The 20,599-nt window shown below is 35.2% G+C and overlaps 1 protein-coding gene and 1 long non-coding RNA gene across 2 annotated transcripts; both read right to left on the bottom strand.

The window, feature by feature from the left end:
- Positions 1–8,570: 8,570 nt before the first annotated feature.
- Positions 8,571–15,850, bottom strand: LOC136807456 (uncharacterized). The gene is made up of 3 exons (XR_010846680.1): positions 15,697–15,850; positions 8,868–8,979; positions 8,571–8,701 (listed from the first exon to the last, which is right to left on the bottom strand). It is a non-coding gene; the product is annotated as an uncharacterized lncRNA (long non-coding RNA).
- LOC136807431 (uncharacterized) lies at positions 12,579–15,385 on the bottom strand. Its single transcript, XM_067064018.1, has 4 exons — positions 15,125–15,385; positions 14,502–14,569; positions 13,346–13,732; positions 12,579–13,002 (listed from the first exon to the last, which is right to left on the bottom strand). The coding sequence occupies exons 1-4, from the start codon at positions 15,383–15,385 to the stop codon at positions 12,579–12,581; spliced, it is 1,140 nt and encodes a 379-aa protein (XP_066920119.1).
- Positions 15,851–20,599: the final 4,749 nt, after the last annotated feature.

Below are 20,599 nucleotides of genomic sequence, written 5' to 3'. Positions count from 1 at the left end.
CGGATTTGGTGGATTTGGCCAGAATCCGCCAAATTAAGTTCCCACCAAAAATTTTTTTTTCCGCCATCCGCCAAATTAAACTTTTTGAAAATATGATCTCTTTTAAGGTGTTTTTCAGCAAACGCCAAATTAAATTCCCGCATTAATTTAGTTTTTTCGGCCATCCGCCAAATTAAATTCCCGCCAAAATTTCTTCCTTTAAGGTATGGTCATGATAATAGATCTAAAAGGATTAGGATTAAAAGTAAATCCATTTTCGAACACTACTGGCACTTATCAAGAACTACTCTTAGTAGGTGCCAAACAAACGCCCCCCGCTTGTTCAATTTTTTCTTGTTAAACGCATTAAGGCCGGGGAAAATATTCGTCATTTTTCCCCAACAAAGTTTTCCCCGATAAGGTATATAAGAAACCGATTATTAGCCGATTTTTGTTATTTACTTTCTCGTGTAAGAGCTTTATAAAGATGATTCATAGTTGGCGGAGGAGCGGAATCGGCCCTATTTTTGGACGGAATGGCGGAATTTTGCGAAAATTAGACGGAATTGCGGAAATTGGGTCCTCCGCTGGAGACGGAAAATTAGACAATTTTATTGCAGAAAAACGGAATTCAGCAAGAAGTTTTACGGAATTTTGGAATTTGCAAAAAATAATCACAATTCGCACCCCCTGAAACACCCCTCCCCCTGACAAATGATATTAATTGGTCCGATATTAAGGAGGGGGTAATACTAGGGTTGAGGGGATACGGGGTAGCCAGACCTCCAAACCCTGGACCCTTAGAGATATTGGACCCTTAGAGATATTGGACCCTTAGAGATATTGATTTTTCACAGCGATCTGCTATCGGATTCAAAATATCGATAAATTTTAATTTTTGTCGAGAAATTTATCAATCAACAAAAACTTTTTGTTTTATCCTTATTGTATTTATGATCTGGTCCTACCGTCAAAATTTTAGGTCTGAAGCACCACTACAGTCGGAATTATGTGAATTCCGATTTGCGGGATCTGAGAGGGGATTTTGAGGGATCTGAGAAAACGAAAGTGCTCTGTTTCAAGAAACCTGATTATAGTTTTTGAAAATTTCAGATTTTAGTCTCTTCCGTACATCAATTGCACTATATACACAAATTTCCATCTTCATTCGGCTATCAAAACTCGAGTTATTAAAAAAAACGAGTCAAAGTTTCCCCGATTTTTCATACTTCCAACACCAGATCACCGTGGAAATGGTGACCCTTAGAGAGACTGAAAAATTCCCTACCCTTATTATTATAGAGAGCCTCTTGGTTGCGTTAAAATTGGCTTGACACGAAAATTGGAGTTGCTTATAAAAAAATGTTAAAGGTTTACTACTCAGGGAGGCATGTTTTTTCAACTTCTGTCAAGGTAGAATATAGTAGTGTCTATCTGTCTACAAGTTCTTTTATAAGAACAGTTTATTGCATTTTTAACCTAATTTTTCTTTGGAAACTGTATGAAATTGTTCCTAAATGTCGAACATTCAAGAAAATCGGAGTTGCTTATAAAAAAATATTGAAGGCTCTACGTTGGAGGGTTAGTCTTTCGAATGTATTACGCAATCAAATAAAAAAAAACGTTAAAAAACAAGAAAAAAAAGGGTTTACGAATTTGAAAGCTGACTGTTCTGGACTGTTAGTTCTGGACACCAGGCTTGACACGAAAATTGGAGTTGCTTATAAAAAAAATGTTAAAGGCTCTACGTTGGAGGGTCAGTCTTTCGAATGTATTACGCAATCAAATCAAAATAAGAACGTTAAAAAGAGAAAAAAGTAGGTTTACGAATTTGAAAGCTGACTGTTCTGGACTGTTAGAAGAAAGATGAAAGAAGTTTGGCATATTCTTGGACATCATCAGTGAAGAAACCCCCATTTTTACTGCTAAAACAGAAGCATTTCAAAAAGTTAAGTATACCTCTTTTATTTGAATTCATTTTTCAGGAAACCATATTCTTTTGAAAAAATCTGAGACAGTTTGTCGAGATTGTCTTGATTGTGTAAAAATGTTTAAAGAAATGCATATTTCAGAATTTTTGAGCTGTTTTATAGCTCCAAAATCTAATTTTAGAACAATTTATCAACAGTCGTTGCTTTAAAGAATAAAATCGAACGATCCCTCGACTGTCGATAAGGTAAAATGAAACGTTAGAACACATTTATCGACAGTTGATATCCAATCGAACGGCAAATAGAACTTTTTCTTGGCAGTCGATAGTGAATCGAATTATCGAATTTTTTTCGGACAATTTTTGAAGTGAATTCAAATCTTTGTTTCATTATTTTATTTCACGACTGGATTTCAACGCTAAAAGATGTCTGCCAACCAACAACAACAACAAATTTTAACATCACCACATTCGTCAGCCGGTATTTCACCAGAATTTTTACGCCAAGTATCCAGCTACAGAGCACTGCTGCAAGAACCAACCAACAACAACTGGATCATGCAAGCACTTCATTCCGCCACTCTACCTAACAACAATCAGCTTCAACAACAACAACAACAACAACAATTACACACCCCTCCAGCAGCTTCCCTCCAGCAAACTATCGATTTCAATTATTCGGACGATGAAGATCAAGAGACCGCCGACACGACCAAAGGCAAACCATCTTATGAAGAACTTTATGAATTTTATGCTAAGTGGAAAGATGTTGTACCCTTTTGCATGTGTAAAGAGGTAACCTACGATTACCGGGACTTCATTGACAAAAAGTGCACACCCTATTTACGTGGTAGGTTTCACTTTTCTCCCTTCAAAGCCCTTTGTGTGAAAATTAAAGTAAAGGATTTTTTTTTAAGAATCTCTGGGATTACATGTTTTTTTTATAAGCATTGCACTTGTAAGCATATCTAGGCTCAGATGGGGGAAAAATTAAACATATGCTAAGCATTATCTCGAGCCTATGAAAAAGTATATGCTACTTTGTAGTATGGGTGTAGCAGCATATAAGCAGTATTAAGTATTAGGATATAAAGCATCCCTCAAGCATATTTTCAGTCTTATAAATTTTCGACCTAAGCATCTCTGAGCCTGTTTTCGGATTTTTGTATGCTTATAAAAAACATGTATTTTGGTATTTTATTTCACGGTTTACACGCTTTTTTTATAAGAACCAATAAATTTTCGAATTTGTTTAGTGTCTTTTAGTGATATTTTATAAATTACTAGTAAGATTTTTTTCGCTTTGCTGGGAGGGATTTTTAGAATATTATTGAATGTTGTGACATTAGTTTCATGGTAATTTTCACTTGATTCTCTTAAATTAGCAAAATCATACGTGGAAATCACGAAAAAATGGCAAGTAAACAAAGGAATTTTCAGGGGCGTATCTAGGATTTTTAGGATACCCTGCAAAAGAGATTCAGCTATATATAGTGATTCAGCTATATATAGTGTCTAAGGAGGGCCCACCATGGTTGGGCCCGAGGGGCCAGAAATTTTTTGAATTTCGACCCTCTAGATTGGCTAAAACAGCCACCTTTTTATGCCCAATGTACCATGAACCAGAGATAAAGAATTGAAATTCATTTCATTTAAACACAAAATGAAGCTGGTAAAACTAAGATAGGTTTTTGGGTTAAAGTGTTTCAAGAACCAAAAAAAGAATGGCCTCTAAAATATGGAAAAAATTAAGGAAAGAGAAAGGAGGTGTAAAACATTGGCAATTCATTATATCAATGACAAAAATTATAACTATCATGAATTTTTTTAAGAACTTTTTGAACTTTACACAAAAAAGTAAAAAATGATAGCAAAATAATACAATAGCACACAAAAGATTGTAAATTATACAAAAATCTTTATCTGATCGTGATGATAGCAATAACAATAATAATAATATTTACCAAACTGTCTAAAAATTTTTAATATAATTTTGATTCTTATTATGTCAAATTTATTTATCTTATTGCTGCCAAAAAGTGACTTAAATAATTTCAAGCAGATTAATAATGAAAGCCTTTTGCCATTTCAAACGAAAATTTAGAGAAAAAGTGCAAAACTATTTTATTCAGACTGCTCAAGAAAAGAGTATTTCATTAGAAAATTGATAAATGTGATGCATGAAAGTATCCAAAACTAGAATTTGTACTGAAGCTGAAATCTGGTGTCTTGTTTGGAACTGTTTGCCAAATCAAGCAGGGAATCCTGTACCAGGGGTAAAAAGCCCCCAATCCGAATTGAAAACAACATATGTCATCAGAAACTCATTTATTCATTATGTACATAATGCAGCATGTTTTATGTTTGGTATCAAAATTCAGTTGTTGTGTTATAAATTTTATATATTATGCATCCAAATTCATTTGCATTGGCAATTACATAGCAAAATCAAATCAAGATGTACTTTCCAGAGATGATAGATATTACATGACAAATATTGATATCCAGTTTACAGGGAAAATTTTGAATCCAAAAACTTCCAAGAAACTAAATGTTAGGTACACATCATCATTTTGATTGAATTATTCCATTCTGTTGTTTCCTTTAAGTTAAATATGGTTTCAGTCATCTTATTAGCAGACTTGGTCAGTGTTTACAAAGATTTGGTTTCGTACCAACCACGTGAAGGAGCAAAATAATCCATTGATCTAGGGGCTACTGGACAGTATGATGGCAACTAACCTGAAAGTATATAATGAAGAGGGAATTAGGATCTTTGCAAGCTACACCTACAAATTTAACAAACACAAAACCACAAAACAACAAAATTTAAGTCAAACGACAACTGGACCAATGAAATTAATCTTATATATAATAACCGGCTGACTGTTGGTAACCGCCAACCACAATGCTTCATGACTGAGCCAATCTACTAAACTTCTTGGATGGTTTTTTTTGGTTCTGAGAATAATACTTACAATTCAGGAAAAGTTCTGCACACGTGAAACGCATCGAAGTGTATCCATCAAAGAATCATTGCCCACAAGATGGAGAGAAATGGAACTGTACAGGCAATTTCCATTTGGAAGAGAACTAAAACAAAATAGAGAAATCATTTTTAAGATTGTCGTGCAGTTTTTATGACCAGTACTTGACTGGCAGATGCTGGCTCGTAAACTAACATAGTCAAATAAAATATGTTTGTGTACCTCAAAATAGAGTGCGAAAAACCCACACAGCTCTTTTTCTCTCCCCAGAAAAATTTTTTAACCGGCCAAAACATATTAAAAACATTAGGGTGTCAAGGTCAGAATCACAAAATTTTCAATGTTATTTTTTTACTCTTATTTCAAAATAAAACCACAATAGGTTGGTTGTCCCTTTCTTGCCTCTTAAATTGCCACAATTTCATCTCCTGTCGTCAACCTTTTCTTAGCCAGAGTGATTGGCCAAACGCAGGCATGAAAAATAATAGAAAAAAATACCACATACCTTACAGATTTGACCTTCCTTGTTGCAATGGATTTCAGAAGATAACCATAAGAAGAAAAACAAACATTGAGATGACCTTGATGGCAGCCCTCAGATGACGAATTTGGAGAGGATCGAAAATATGCAGGCTTCAAATTCTGCAGAATTTGCGACAAAATAGATAAAATCAGGACTGTCTATTCTGTTTTTTCTTCTCAAAGCATCTAAAGCCATTTGACGAGTCTTGACTTTTAACGTTTTGACACTAACAGCCATCAAATCCCGGGCAAACCCTGCATTTCGACCTCATCCAGGTCTTTCTGCAAAATTTTGCAGGGTGCAGGCCTGCAAAACGCTTTTGTACACAAAATCTAAAATACAGACTCGAATTCACGCTTCCTGTAACGCGACTTGATAAACAGTTTTCTTATATTTACCGCGAACTTTAAGTCAGTAAAATAAATCTAATGACACTAACAAATGATCCGGAAAAACAACTCCGGGTAGGCTAAAAACAAGCTGTGACAAAAATGACTCCGGAGCATACCCTGCGAGTGCATGTTTTGCAGGGGTGTCGCACCGCCCCTGATTTTCTGTCAAAAAGGTCTCCATTTAGTAAAGAATTTGATTAGCAGATAAAATAGTTGATCAACCTGACACCGAGGCTCTTGCGTCTACCAAAAATAACGAACAACCTTTTCTTTTTTCTAGAATATTGCTAATGTTGCTCTGGATCGATACAAAATTGGTATTGGTATGGAGAATGTGAAGAACACATATTACAAAAAGAAAGCTGTCAATTGGGTATGTTTAACACCCCTGTCTCAGTGCCCCAGTGGAACTTTTTCTCAGAAATTCCTATAATGCCAGTGGTGATGGGGTTTTGGATCTTTTCAATTCAATTTCAAATGGGGATTTATAATTATAGGGCAATTCCCCAGTAGAATTGAAATTTTGGTGCTTTTTATTTTACCAGGACGGTTTTTTGACCATGTTTTCCAGAGGATGTGGGGGTCCACCGGAACTATGATACAGGGGTGTGTTTTAAGTAGAGTTTGTTTAGTAGCCTTTGATTGAGTATTCATTTGTATTTCATCTTGTATATTTATATATATATATAACACTTTCTTTTCTCTATACAGATAATGCAAACCTTGAACGGCCAAGCAACACCCGGACGCTTCAACCGAACTGAGCAAGAAGCTTTCGTCGATATTAGCTGGGAAAAGATATTCTGAAAAAGAACAGTAAGCCTATTTCTACCACAGCATAATCTCTACTACTCAGGGAGGCTTGTTTTTTCAACTTCTGTTAAGGTAGAAGAATATAGTAGTGTCTATCTGTCTACAAGTTCTTTTATAAGAACAGTTTATTGCATTTTTAACCTAATTTTTCTTTGGAAACTGCATCACAAATGTCGAACATTCTAAGAACGGTTCTAGTCTTAAGATTTAAAACTCAAGATTATTTTCAGTTTCATTTTCCAAAATTTTCATTTTTGGAGTCTGGGAAAAGGCTTTTCATCGAAACGAGGCTAGACTGTAATATTTCCTTTTTTTCGTTTCTTTTCAAGGAAAGAGGCTGATTCAGAGGGTGTGTCTGTGTACCAATACAGACAGAAGAGAAAAAGGAGGAGGCAAGAGAAGGCAAATCAAAACCAAACATTTACGGACGAACAACGGGACATTATCGAGCAAGCTGTTCAAGAACTGGCCGAACAAGAACCAATTGAGCAAGAACTAATAGAGCAAGAACGTTCGTCCCTCCTATTACAGTCATATCCACCCAAAATTTCAAAAGGACAGTATGTTGCAGTGGCTTGGAACACGCGCCTTGGATTGGCTGAGGTAACGGAGGACCTTGAGGAAGGAGAGGATAGAAAGGTGGATTTAATCGAAATCAAGACACAGGCGAATGAACTTATGTTTAATTGGAAAAGAAAGACTTACGGCGATGTGGAAAGTAAGTATATTTTGGGAGTTGTCCAGAAGGATAACAATAACCAAATTACTAATATTGCGGAACTTGAAAGTCATTATGAAGCCTATTTTGATAAGTATTTTGCAGAACCACCTAAGGATTCTTCTGAAGAGTAATTTTGCTCGAACAAAGTGCTCTTCAAGTTTAGTTTAGAAGGTTTGACACTGTGAACACGATTGTGAAAATTTTTCCTATGGTGCTGTCTCTGTTTCCACTTATCACAATGGGTCTTGTTTTACAGTAGTCTACTTTCCACAAAAAAAACTAATTAGTTCGCTTTCATTTTCGGTTGTCTTGATTTCAGAATAAAACTACTTTTTCATCCTCTCTTTCCTCATATCGTTGACAAAAAGACCCTCAACTTAGTGCTATTCTTTCCATTAGGATAAGATCACTCTCACTTTTGTTCGGCCTTATTGATTTTGTTTTTGGTAAGGGCTAACAGTTGTTGTTTAGCTTGCTCAATCATGTTTAGTTGTTCGTTTGTAAATTTCAATTAGCCTTTTCGCGCCACTTTTTCTTTATCTTAAACAATACAACCCTGAAAAGGTCTCTTGTGAATTATGAAATGGTTAAAATCTTGTTCGTCTTTTACTACCGTACTTTTTATACAAAACAACTTAACTGATACACATAATGGCAAAATGTGCTTTTATGTGACCGGAAGAAAAGAGAATGTCACTTTTTATACAGTAACAATTTATTTATGCCACTTTGATTTGAAATTTATTTAAATCTATTAACATTCTATGATATATTATTTATATATAGTAAGTACAGGAAGTGGTTCACTTGTGCGCGGATTTTCCGCTAAACAGAGAACTTTTTTGCATTCATGAGTCTCAAAAATGCCAACATTATTTTTGAACATTTTGAGAGAGCCTAACATTTCCGTCTTTTTCGCAAATTTGATTCTCACATAGGATCAATTTTAGGGATCATTTTAGAATACTCTGGGATTATATATATACTAATGCCATAATTTTTACAATGTTTATATATTATTTTATCAGTTCCAAATTTATTTTATATTTCATAACTTATTACATAAATTTGTAAATATATTTCATAACTTATGACATAAATTTGTAAATTTTATTTTTATGTATTTTTTATAAACTATGGCGAATGGATTCAACAAATTTGTAAATATATCAATCAAATCAAAATATTCAAATTAATTTATAATAATCATTATTATACTCTAGCAGTTCTACTTATTATAAATAAACGTTCATCATGATCAACGTTACCAATTTGTCTACTTTTTTTGTTCAAAGTCGTGAATTCCAATCGAATTAATATCATCCCATTAGCATGATCTGAAAACAGGTGATCATTCTAAAAAAAGAGTAACGTCGTCAGATTAAGATAAATTCTTTGAAAGTGAAAGTAAAGAGCAAGACGCAAAGTTTTATTTATCTCGTCGAAATCTTTTTTTTGGCCTTAAATTACGTTAAGTTGTATCTTAAGTCTTTGTAACATCGTTTGAAATAAAAGATTTTACCGTTTCGTGTGGAGAAACTCTTCATCTACTTTGGATTTATTTATCGTTCGATTACAGGCTCTTTTCTCCAAGTATTTCGAATTCACTCATCTTTCGATTGCCGATTAGTGGTCTAAGAAAGTAAGAAAATAGTTTTAAGATCAGACTCGTGGACAAGTATTAAAAACCCGTTATAAATTCCGATTTGGGATGTATGGACAATTCTTTTTGTAAACAAACATTTCGCTTTTCGCAAGGCGATAAAATTAAACGACGAGAGGGAGAAAAATGGTTTCAAATTAATTTCCCAATTCCGCTACACTCTATATGATAGAATTTCTTGGCATTCAAGATCAGCTATCGACAGCCAAGATCAGCTAATCGACAGTCGAGATCAGCTATCGACAATCGAGATCAGCTATCGACAGCCGAGATCAGCTATCGACAGCCGAGATCAGCTAATCGACAGTGGATATCAGATATCGACAGTGGATATCAGATATCGACAGTCAATTAAATAATTTCGGCAGCTCATGAAAAGTATTGACTGTCTATTTCCAGGCATCGACTGTCAAGAAAAAGAAAAAACTGTCCATAAAAATGATCGACTGTGGATAAAAAACATCAACCGTGTCCACAATTGATGTTTTCAGACCTAGTAGTGATACTATATGGACGGCCCCTTAGGCTGAAACCCATCAAAAAATTAAGAACATTGTAAGAACATGCCCAGCCTCAGTTTGAAAATAAATGATAAGAAACAGTAAGATTTTCCACTTTTCAAGCAGTTTTATCCAAATTTGAGGATGAATTTTCTAAAGTAAAATTGAGCGTCGTAGTCCAAATTTTACCAACTTTTAGTGTTTTTATTTTGGCATGATATTTGTTGGCTTAAAATAGTCTGAAAATTAAGAACACATTTAAGAACATTTTAGACTGTAAATTGCCGAAAGCATAAGCACATCCAGGCTCAGCTGATACTTAGGTGTTCTAATAATAAAAAATGTGTAAATACAATTCCTTTTTTCCTGGACATATTATACTTTTATACAAGAAAAAATTAGATATTGAAAATTTCATAAAGGCGTTTTTTCCACAAATTGTGAATTAGAAACCACACTCTTCGAGAACAAGCTTGATCCCAAGCTTGTCAGTAAACATGGAAATCTATTCTAAGTTTGATAAATAATCTAGTAAACGAGTAAATAAATCTATGCCATGATTGTCATCATTTTCGGAATTGTGTTAAACTGTTCAAGAATAAATCGAGAACTGTGCCAGCACGGTTATTAGCGAGTTTCCGATGTCACGACGAGAACGGCAACGGCGACGCCAAAATGTTGTTTTGATACTTCTGCGCATGCCCAAACCTCCGAGGAAAACCCAAACCAGCGTTGTCTTCAGGCGACCGACGGCAAATTGGCCATTTTGAGGTTGTCGCAAAACGCTGACACATTTTTGTAAACATGGCTGAAGTAGCAGGAGCAAGCAGCTCTCAAAGGTGATTTTTCTTTTATTTTCAACCATTAAGAAGCATTTTTACAGCATATTTTTTACTTTTTTTGCCAAATGTGATCAGATTCTCTCTATTGCTTTGCTTGAAAATCAAATTCAACATTTTTCTCGTGCCATAACATGCATTTCTTGCACTGTATTATGCAGACATTCTTTCAGTCTCTTTTATAATGCAGGTTTTTGTAATAAATCTTTCTCTCTATTTTTAAGCCAATCCCAACACAAGCAGAAGTGGACTCACGAGCATGATGTTGCTTTTATACGAGAGGTTCTACTGTTCGAGCCATGGAATTATGCCAAAGGGACTCCAAAACGTGGTGAGGTTTGGAAAGCAATAGCTTCTTCGTTGAATCAACTAGCAGTATTGTACTTCAAAATCGATGATCGTGCGGTGAGAGACAGAATCAAGACATTGGAGAAAAACTATATCAAAAACAAAAACAACTTGGAAAGAGCATCAGGTGTAGAAGTTGAGCCGGAAGACGAACTACAGATTGGTGTTGGGGAAATCATTCAACTGCTTCGTGAATCTGATTTGAAGCAAGCTCAGGAAAAAGAAAAGAAGAAAGATGGTGTAGAGAAAGAATTAGCTGATGCAGAAGAATTTAGGATGCAATCTCTAGAGACAAATAGTGAAGCACGAAAACGAAAAGGTGAAGATTATGGTACAAACAAAGGTGGGAAAGGTAAAAGAAAATCAGATGATACATTTGAATATCTACGTCAAAATACTCTCAAGAAATTGAATTTCGAAAGAAGGACTTAGATTTCAAGACAGCCGAACTTGAGCAGCGAAAAGCTGAAAGTAAAACGTTCAGAGATATGATTTTACAACAACAACAACAAAACGCTGCATTAATGCAGCAACAACAGCAAATGAATGCTGCTCTGTTACAATTCTTAACAAAAAAATAACCCGAGTTTCATGGTTATCTTTTCACGTGTTATTTTTTGAGTTGATATCACCCATTATTACAGTTATCATAAGCTTTATTTGTTATTTTCTGCTTGATGCATTGTGTTTTTGAGCTACATTGAAAAATTTATCTTGCTTACATTCCGTCAAAACTAAAGAAAACAGTATGTTTTTTGTACTGAGTATAATTTTTCTAGCTCTAAGTTACCAAAACTGAAAATTTTGCGTTATTTTTCTAGGTTCAGGCCAGGGCCGTGAAAAAGGGCAACTTGCATCACTGGAGGGAAGCTTGCGTTGCCTCCAAAAAGCAGAATTTTCTGTGTAATCAAATTGTAAAAATTCAAAAGTCAAAAGTTTAATTTACATTTTAGCTTAGATAATTTGCAGAACCTGCTGTTTGGAGGTAATGAAAGCTTCCCTCCAATGATGTTACCCTTTTTATGTTAAGTTATTATAGGGTTATTCTTCCAAAACCCAGAAAAGTGTTTTATTTTTTAACTCAAAGGGTTGTTTTGTAGCTCTTTATACAAATATGAAAATATAATTATTTATAATTTAATTTCTTAACTCAGAGGGTTATTTTGAATTTTATTTTTTGAAATTTTTGAATTACTAAAATGTTGTTGTTTATAGTATTTATTTTTTAAGCAAGAACTTTTTTTATAGCTCTATTTTGGCAAATTACTAAAATGATATTATTTATAGTTTTTATCTATACTGTTGTCGAATGAAGTTAATGAGTTTTATTTCAAAACTAATAGTTTCACGCCGTGGAGACGATCATCAGTTGAAAATAAAATTTAAAAAAACTAAAGTTCGTTTTGAATGTTTACGAAGAACAATGTACTGGCTTCTTTTGACAACAATTGACGTCAGTCTTTCGAATCGTGTTGTTTTAGCGTGAACTTGTTCACGTGGTAGTTTTTATCTATATTGTTTGTAGCTTTCTCCTTTTCAGAATCGATAAAAGAATAACCTGATGTATACAACCTTGAAAATATATTTTGAACATTTCAAAAAAAAGTTTCATCCCATTTTTGCATTTTTCTTAGAAGTAATGGCCAAAAGTCAGTTTTCTGAGAAATCCTTTATCAGGTGAATCTTTCCCCAAACTTCAAGGAGATCCTAAGCAAAATTCTTGGAATTCTCTTGGTTAAGTTTTCAACTTGTAATTTCCGGGAAAAAATTATTGAGCGTGGGTAAGAAGAAAGGGATGTCTTCTGGAAAAAAGAAAGATAGACAAATGAAATATTTGAGTAACAAACAGAAGAGGCTTTCTTTCATTTAGATGATTTTTAGTCCTATTGAAAATAACTACCAATACTTGGGGGCTGACAATCAAAAAATTCAGATGTCATAGACCCATAAAAACAAGAACGAGCATTCTGAAGCAAGGCACAAACTATGTACATTTTCCCAACAGGGCTAAGTTTTATCTTAAGCTGTTTATGAAAATCAATAAATTTGTAATAATTAATTATGTCGCCGAAAACCCATTCAACGGCCACTCTAACTGAACTCATTTGTTGATTCCATAGTTTTTGCTGATTATTCACTCGATTTCCTTTGAATGGGGCCATCAATTGGCGACGAAGGGGGTAGGCAGGGTCACCATAGATACATAAGGTTGTCCCATCAGTTGCTCTCGAATGCTGAACCAGTTGACCTAGCAAATTCGACCTTGCCAGCATAGTTGCATCATGCCTTTTACCTTCGATTGGCCCGGGGGGGCACTAGGTATGCGGACTGACGGTATGTGCGGGCCAAAAATTGGCTTTTATAATTGCACCCTTACAGTGCAGCAAAAATGAGTGAAAATCATACCCTTAGAGTGCATTTTCCCCCAAATTTTCGATCCCTTTCGTGCAAAAAATGGTCAAAATTCTAGCATTTTTGGTCAAAATATCTAGATTTTTAAAGAATTTTCTGAAATTTCTACCCTTACAGTGCATCTCTAGTTTTTCCGACCCTTACAGTGCATTTTAAACATATTGGAAAAGGTACCCTTAGGACCCGCACATACCCGTCGGTCCTTTTGCCCAGCTGCCCCCCCCGGGCGATTGGCCCATAAAGATTTGCGACCATTCCATTAGGAGCAACTACGGATTGAAACTTTATTGCATGTACTTTTTTGTGTCCATTGTACATTACTCTTTGATTTGTGCCTGGTCTACAAATTCTTCTCACAGTCCCATCCACAAATCCCCAGCATGTGTGGAGAGGTGCTCCTTTGTTGTGGATTACATTTGCATAATGCTGCAAATTCCTTGGGGATAGCCATGCCTGGTTGAATGTTCTCAATAAATACCCCCACGTGTTATATACAAAGTTCATAGCCGTGTTGGCTACCATGCAAAGTTGTGGCACTGACAAAGCAAACCTTGGAATCGTGTCCATGTAACGACATGGATAGGCAAATCGTTTGAGCAGAACACATAAACCAACAATTCCTGCCCTGGTGAGCAGAGATACCTTTGAGATGGCTTAAAAACGATGCCATCTGAAAACAGTTTCAAAAGTGTCAGAACACAATTTAGAGAAGGAGTAAAAACCACATCCAAAAACTATCCAGCGATTATTTGAAAGCCATTCAATTATGGCTTTTAGATTGCTTTCTTTGATAGCTTTCAGATAGCGTTATTGACGAAAAATGAAAAGCAATCGAAAAGCAATCTCAAAGCAATAATTGGATGGCTTTTGGAAAATATCCTGGATGGTGTATTGATGCCTTATGTTTGTTTCTCAAAAAAGGTATCCACAAGCTATCCCGGATTGCTTTCAAATTGCTTTATAACTCAGTTCACAAAATGGCGTCGTGAACTCCGAAATGGCGTATCGAAAAGCCATACAAATTAATCCCATGATGCTTTATTTTTGGACACATGTTAAAGATGGCAGACAGTCATCAAACTTTGAAGTCAACAAGTTTGGGTTAGTCAGTCAGTCAGTCAGTCAGTCAGTCAGTCAGTCAGTCAGTCAGTCAGTCAGTCAGTCAGTCAGTCAGTCAGTCAGGACAAAACTTTAATAAAAAATGCATACTTTTTCGCAATATTAGATTATACATATATAGATGCACCAAATCATACAGCAAATCGAAAATAAATTGTAAGTATTCTAGTAATTCTAGAAGTATTCAAGTTTCCAAAGTGAGATTATTATATTCTAAAAATCTGTGCCTGGGCTGGTCTAGTTCTCAAATCTTTTCAGCAGTAGTTAAATAATACGATAATAATAATATAGATTTTTGAAAGTAGGTTACCGCCCCGTCTTTTGAGTTTTCAATGTTGACTCCCTTCAGTGTTCAATGGAAATATAATTAAAGTAAAACCGAAGGTCTTTTCAGAAACAAATTTAGAGTAACTTACACTTTGTTTGCGTTTGGTGGTTCTTTGTGACACTAAGTGCTGTCTTCTCTTTTTTCATTGAATGAAATATAATTTTCAAACTAATGCAGCTATTTTCGCTATTTTCTCTAAGAGCAGCTCCTCGCATTTGTGACTTCTCTCTGGAACTGGACTTTGTTTTGTTTTTATTTTTTAGAGATTCTAATTGCGAATGTTCGAATCAAAGTTAGATGGTGTCTGAATGGCTTTTCTAAAAACATCTTGAAGACAAAACACATCCATTAAGCATCCAAACTTGATATTCCAAAAGCCATCTGAGTCGATGGCTTTGAAATGGTTTTTTTGTAATCTGAAAGGTATCTGAGCTAAACCATCGATAAACCATCCCCCTAGATAGCTTTTTGATTGCTTCAGGATAGTGTTTTGCTAATAAAGTTTTCCAGATGTCTTTCTAATACCTTTCAAATTGTTTTCATATGAAATCAAGTTTATGAGGGTGGGACTTTGAAACCAGTTGTACATCGTATTTCCTGGGGAAAATTCATGTGGTGGTATAAAGAATAGAAATCGTTCTTTAAAAATCGAAATTCCGATCTACATTCATCGTCATTCATCTGATCTAGGTCAAATGGATCGTACTCCCAGTAGGGCAAGTCAAGGTTTGTTGACCTGTTGAGATCATAAAGCAACACGAATTCTTCATCATTCAGATATCCATCCCCATAGGCTTCTACAATTGCCAGTCTGTTTCTCTTGAAATTCATTTTTCTTCTTTCCTCTTCTCACAAAACAAATCATAAAAGTGTTTTCACGTACAGTGATTGAGTGATCGAATTCGAATTCGAATTCGAATTCGAATTATGGAACGAAAAAAGTTTGTTTACATAATTAAGGGTCGCGTCGTGGCAATTTTTTTCGGAATAGATAAAGACAAAAACTGCAACGGTGACGGCAACTTCAACTTTAGCGTTGCCGTCGCCGTTCTCGTCGTGACATCGGAAACTCGCTATTACTGGAACACTTTAAGAATGTGATGGCTCGAGAGTATCCATCAATACACCCATGAATAACTAACCTCCAACGAATCAGCTTATGGAAACCATCCATGTGCCTGTATACAAAAAAAATAAAAGAATTTTCTAAAATCATCACATACTGTTAAAAACACTGTTAAGTCCGAAAAAGAAAAGGTTTTACAAGATAGACTGGTCATTCCACTGTTTGAATTGTTTATCACTTTCTTTTGTTTTGTTCAAACTAAAAAATTTAAAAAAATTTAATTTTAACTTAAGTATAACTTTCTCTCAGAATGGTTGGCAGATCAAAAACAGGGGGCTGACATAATCATTAAAAATTTCAAGGTAGGGAGTGGAAATAGGAATTTCAGAGGATTGGTTTTTGCACTAGCAATAGTTGCTATTTTGCCCACAAACTGCATGTCGCCTCATGATTATCGAGGTGGCGCTGTGGTATAGTGCTAGTGGTGATCGACTTTGATTCCTGTACGAGAGACCAAGGTTTGATTCCCACTAACGGCAGTTCACTTGGAATGTGAACGGACCTTCGCCCGGGTCAACCCATGCCATGTGAGGGGAATTGGGTAATCAGTCCAAGGTTGCTCGCTGACGGGACACATCCCATTGGTGGGGGGCGTACGGGTTTGACGGTGTGACGGTATTAACCCTTTTTTCTATGGGTGTTTCGGTGTTTGAAGAAAAAAGTGACGGTATCTCGGTGTCAAACATGCCATACGGTGACAAAATTAAGGATTTTGGCAAATTTTGCTGTCGGTGTTGACGGTAATCCAAGAAATATGCGTCGGTATTTCGGTGTCTGCGACCCCCGTACGCCCCCCTCATTGGTTGACACAGTTCGGTTGCGAGAATGGGCGAATAGCCTGTTGTAACTAAAGAACATGGTCAAAAATAGTGTGACATTTGGAAAATGAGAATTATTCAATTTTTTTACACTTTTGGTGATATACCGTCAACAACCCGATCTTTTCACTTTGCTGCCTAACATTTCCAGTGTATTTTACGGAATTTTTAAAATAAATACATTTAAAAAACGAAAGTGAAACAAGCGTGCAACAAGCGTGCAACAAAAGGAAAACAAATGAAATGACAACTTTAAACAAATTGAGGACCAGAATTTTAGAGGAAAAAAACATAGGGAAAAGTTAGGCACCGAAGTGAAAAGATAGGGCTGTTAACGGTATGAGGCTGACATCATTTTCAGTTGTTGAAATTTCACACACTTCAAGTTTAACCTGTCCCCTACACTTGTAGTAGTTTGACATTTACCTTCTAGATGATTACAGAAATATAAACACCTTTTGTCAGCTTCAAATTTTCACTGCAATATCTTTAAAAAAAAGGCAGGCAAAATGTCACAAAACAGGGGTTTATTTTTGACCACATTCTAAAGCAAATAGATACATAAACAAGGTATATTGCAAAAGTACTAAAAAGGATAAGAAAACCTTGCAGGACATACCATAATGCATTCGGAGAAGCAACACTATAGACTTTTCTAGTTATTTTTTTATTTAAAGATTGGCGGTTCGGGTTTACTCTATCAAAGGATTCTCTCACACGTTGGCGTTTAACTTTGATACTCCTTGATAACAATGCACCCATAACCATACGTTCTCCAGAATTTGGAGAGTTATCCAATATTTCTTCAATCACATTGTCAACCTCATAGTCATTAATATTATAAGTCAGTATATCTTCACTAAAATGTTTTCTCCGTTCTCTCAGTGTTCTATCGGAAACTCTAATGAGGTCAGCAATCTGCTTCCACTTTAAACCAATTACTTTTAAGGCAATAACCTGATTCTCGTCAATTTGTTTAAATGAAAGATAGTGTCGCAAAATGAAAGATAGTGTCGTGAAATGAAAGATAGTGTCGCGAAATGAAAGATAGTGTCGCGAAATGAAAGATAGTGTCGCGAAATGAAAGATAGTATCGTGAAATGAAAATAGTATTTATTTCCGCTTTGGTGCGCCATACTTTCTTGCTAAAACAAATTGTAAAGTGTTTTCTTTGATAGATTTCCAGAGACTTTTATGAAATTTGGAGACTCTTTAAATTATTTTTTAGCGCAACTGCTTTTTGAAAAACTGAAACATTGTTATATTATGTACAGTATTGTATGTTAGTTTTCTTAGTCATTTTTTTTTCGTTCTTTCCCGTGCGCACGGCATTTCGGACTTTAGGTGTCGAACCGGGTTCCGGGCCTACTTTTTGAAAATTTTTGTTTTTTGATACTGGGCCTATTTGTTTCATCACTATTTTTGCTATATTTACTATAAGTACAATCATCTCAATTTTTTCTGTCCAAAACTTTAGCACTTTTTGTAAATAAACTTGCAAACTTCCTATCAGCAAATATAGTAAACACATCAACCTTCTACAAGCAAAGCAAAGATTGCAATTTCTTCACAGTAAAAATTGCAACTAAAATCATCAGACTGGATGATTTTTCCGATTGCCGATTTTAAATTTTTAATAAAAATTGGAGAAGTGAAGAGCTGAAGCTGTAGCTTGCTCCACACACGGATCTATATCTGAAATCAAAACAGCAGTTAATTTCATAATGGTGGGATAGTGGCCACACAGCCGTGAATAAACAATGGATTGAAAGTCACTATTTAAAATTTAAAGCACAACCAGGGATCATCAAGATGGCAGACAACAAAACTTGCAATATTTGCTATCATTTTCAAAGTTTTCATGGAATTTCATAGCACTTTTAGCAGATAGCATCTACAGCAATTATAGTAAGTGAAACAAATAGGCCCACTGTCGTTTGTCTTGTTCTTGTCTTGTTCTTGTCTCTTTCAGTCAGGAGTAATACCTTAAACAACGCATATACCTTATTCAAGTAACAATTCCAAATTTCTATTGTTTAATATTTAAGAATTAGTGCAGTTAGGAACATTTGGCGAGTTCCTGTACGCGACCGCGATCCAAAAAATCATAACAACACTCATTAAAAAATGGCGTTCGTGTTTTTTCGCACTTTTTTTAGCCTAGACGATGTAGCAAACATAGTAAATATAAGCACACTGTGCTTTTAATTGGCTGAAAATTTTTTTTGCGTTGGAAAAACTTTTTCAAACTTTCAGCAATGATTGACCAAACTGTTACAATGAAAATCATCCAGCGCATTTTTTATCTTCTTATCTTCTTAATCTTCAATGAAGCACTACTCAAAGTTTACTGAATTTAAGCACATAAGATATTCTTAGGATTATATTGATAATCACTGAAACACCGTTCGTTGTGCGCTGCGGTGGAGTGTATGACGTAACTCGCGCGGTAACTAACTCGCCTTTTGTTGGAAGATCATATTGGGCGTTTTGGCATTACCACCCTCAAAGCAGCGGGCGCCTCTGTCTTTCCGCAACTCTTTCCACCATTTTAAATGGCCATAATAATAGATCCAAAAGGGCGCCATGATCTTGGAAGATAATTTATTTTGGCCTCCAGCTTTGGGAAGTAGCAATGTTTTTGGTTGTTTTTTTACGGAAAATAGTAAGAAACTTAAGTTTACAAGTGTCATTTAGTTTTTTCTGGCTTAAAGAATGGCAGGATCCTGGATGGTTTCCCTAACTGTAGTGGGAATATTTCCCAAACTAGGAAAAAGGGCACTCTCTCGGCTATACCATTCCAGTGTGGAGTTGGTGCAAAGGCCAAGCCAAAGGCGTAAAGACGATATTAGGCACTTTCTGCAATCACAACGAGTACGATAACAAGATCGTGAAAACATCAAATTCACACCTTTTAGCTGTCAAAACTTGTCAAAACTATAAGTAAACCCCAATTTCTCGTTGTCTCTTCTCGTGCCCGACGGCAAATCACTCATTTTGGCGTTGTCAGACAACGTGATATTTCTAACATAAAAATCAAGATCAAGCAAAAAGTAAGACAATTTTGAAAATTATATTTCAGAATCTTTAAACTTTTTATAACTTTTTAGCTTCTTTTCTTGTGCTAGATGTGTAAGTTTCAAGTTTTGAAATCCTGATTTTAAATTTGTTCAGTTTGTTTATTTCGTTACTACCTTAAAGGAAGAAATTTTGGCGGGAATTTAATTTGGCGGATGGCCAAAAAAGTTTTTTCAGAGGGAATTTAATTTGGCAGATGGACGAAAAAACTAAATTTGGTGGGAATTTAATTTGGCGGTCGCTTAAAAATTTAACCTTAAGATGGCGTCAAAACAGCGAAAAAATAGCAAAAACACCTTAAAAGAAATGTTTAATTTGGTGGGAATTTAATTTGGTGGATGGTGGAAAAAAGAAATTTTGGCGGGAACTTAATTTGACGGATTTTAGTCAAATCCGCCAAATCCGCCAAATTTTCTTTCCGCCAAAATTTCTTCCTTTAAGGTAATAACATTATAAAATAATTCTGATCATCACAGTAATTTTAGTTTGCATTAAAAAAGAAGAGCTTCGAGATTTTCTCCAGGAATTTTTCGTTTTTCGTTACTTTTACAAAATGATAGACGTTGTTGTTGTGAAAAATAATTGCGGAATCAAAAAGGAGCCGCAACTGCAACTTCTCTATTTTTCTCACCTATATGTTATGTCACAAGTTTTGCCGTTGTCGTCGTTGCCGTTCTCGTTGTGACTGCGGAAAGTTTCTATTGCATTCCTACGATGTAGGCGAAAATTGTTTAACGATGGAAAAGGGGGGTTTTAGCAGGGGGTTTTGTGTTTTGAGGCGACTTTGTTCTTCTTAAAATGTACTTAAATTTGTGATTGATAAAATAAAAAATTCAAGAAACTTTTTACTTAGCTTAACGTTAACTCTAGATCTGACTGGATGAATAAACCAATGTAGCTGTTTTTTTCAAGTAGTTTGAATAATTTGTCTTTTCGTTTAGGTTAAAAAAATGAAATATCTATGAAATGTATATACACACAAAACAAACAACTCGAAGAAGCCAAGAATGGGCATCGTCCAAG

The sequence above is a fragment of the Clytia hemisphaerica genome, unplaced genomic scaffold, assembly GCF_902728285.1.
Source record: "Clytia hemisphaerica strain Z4C2 unplaced genomic scaffold, Clytia hemisphaerica genome assembly, whole genome shotgun sequence".
In the NCBI taxonomy this organism is placed as follows: Eukaryota; Metazoa; Cnidaria; class Hydrozoa; order Leptothecata; family Clytiidae; genus Clytia; species Clytia hemisphaerica.
This window is presented reverse-complemented; position numbering and strand designations above follow the sequence as displayed.

Coding starts and splice junctions, on each gene's coding strand:
- LOC136807431 (XM_067064018.1), bottom strand. CDS start 15,385: ATGAATTTCAAGAGAAACAGACTGGCAATTGTAGAAGCCTATGGGGAT. Junction 14,570..15,124: donor GATGTACAACTGGTTTCAAA/GTCCCACCCTCA, acceptor TGAACACTGAAG/GGAGTCAACATTGAAAACTC. Junction 13,003..13,345: donor GGAATGGTCGCAAATCTTTA/TGGGCCAATCGC, acceptor CTAGTGCCCCCC/CGGGCCAATCGAAGGTAAAA.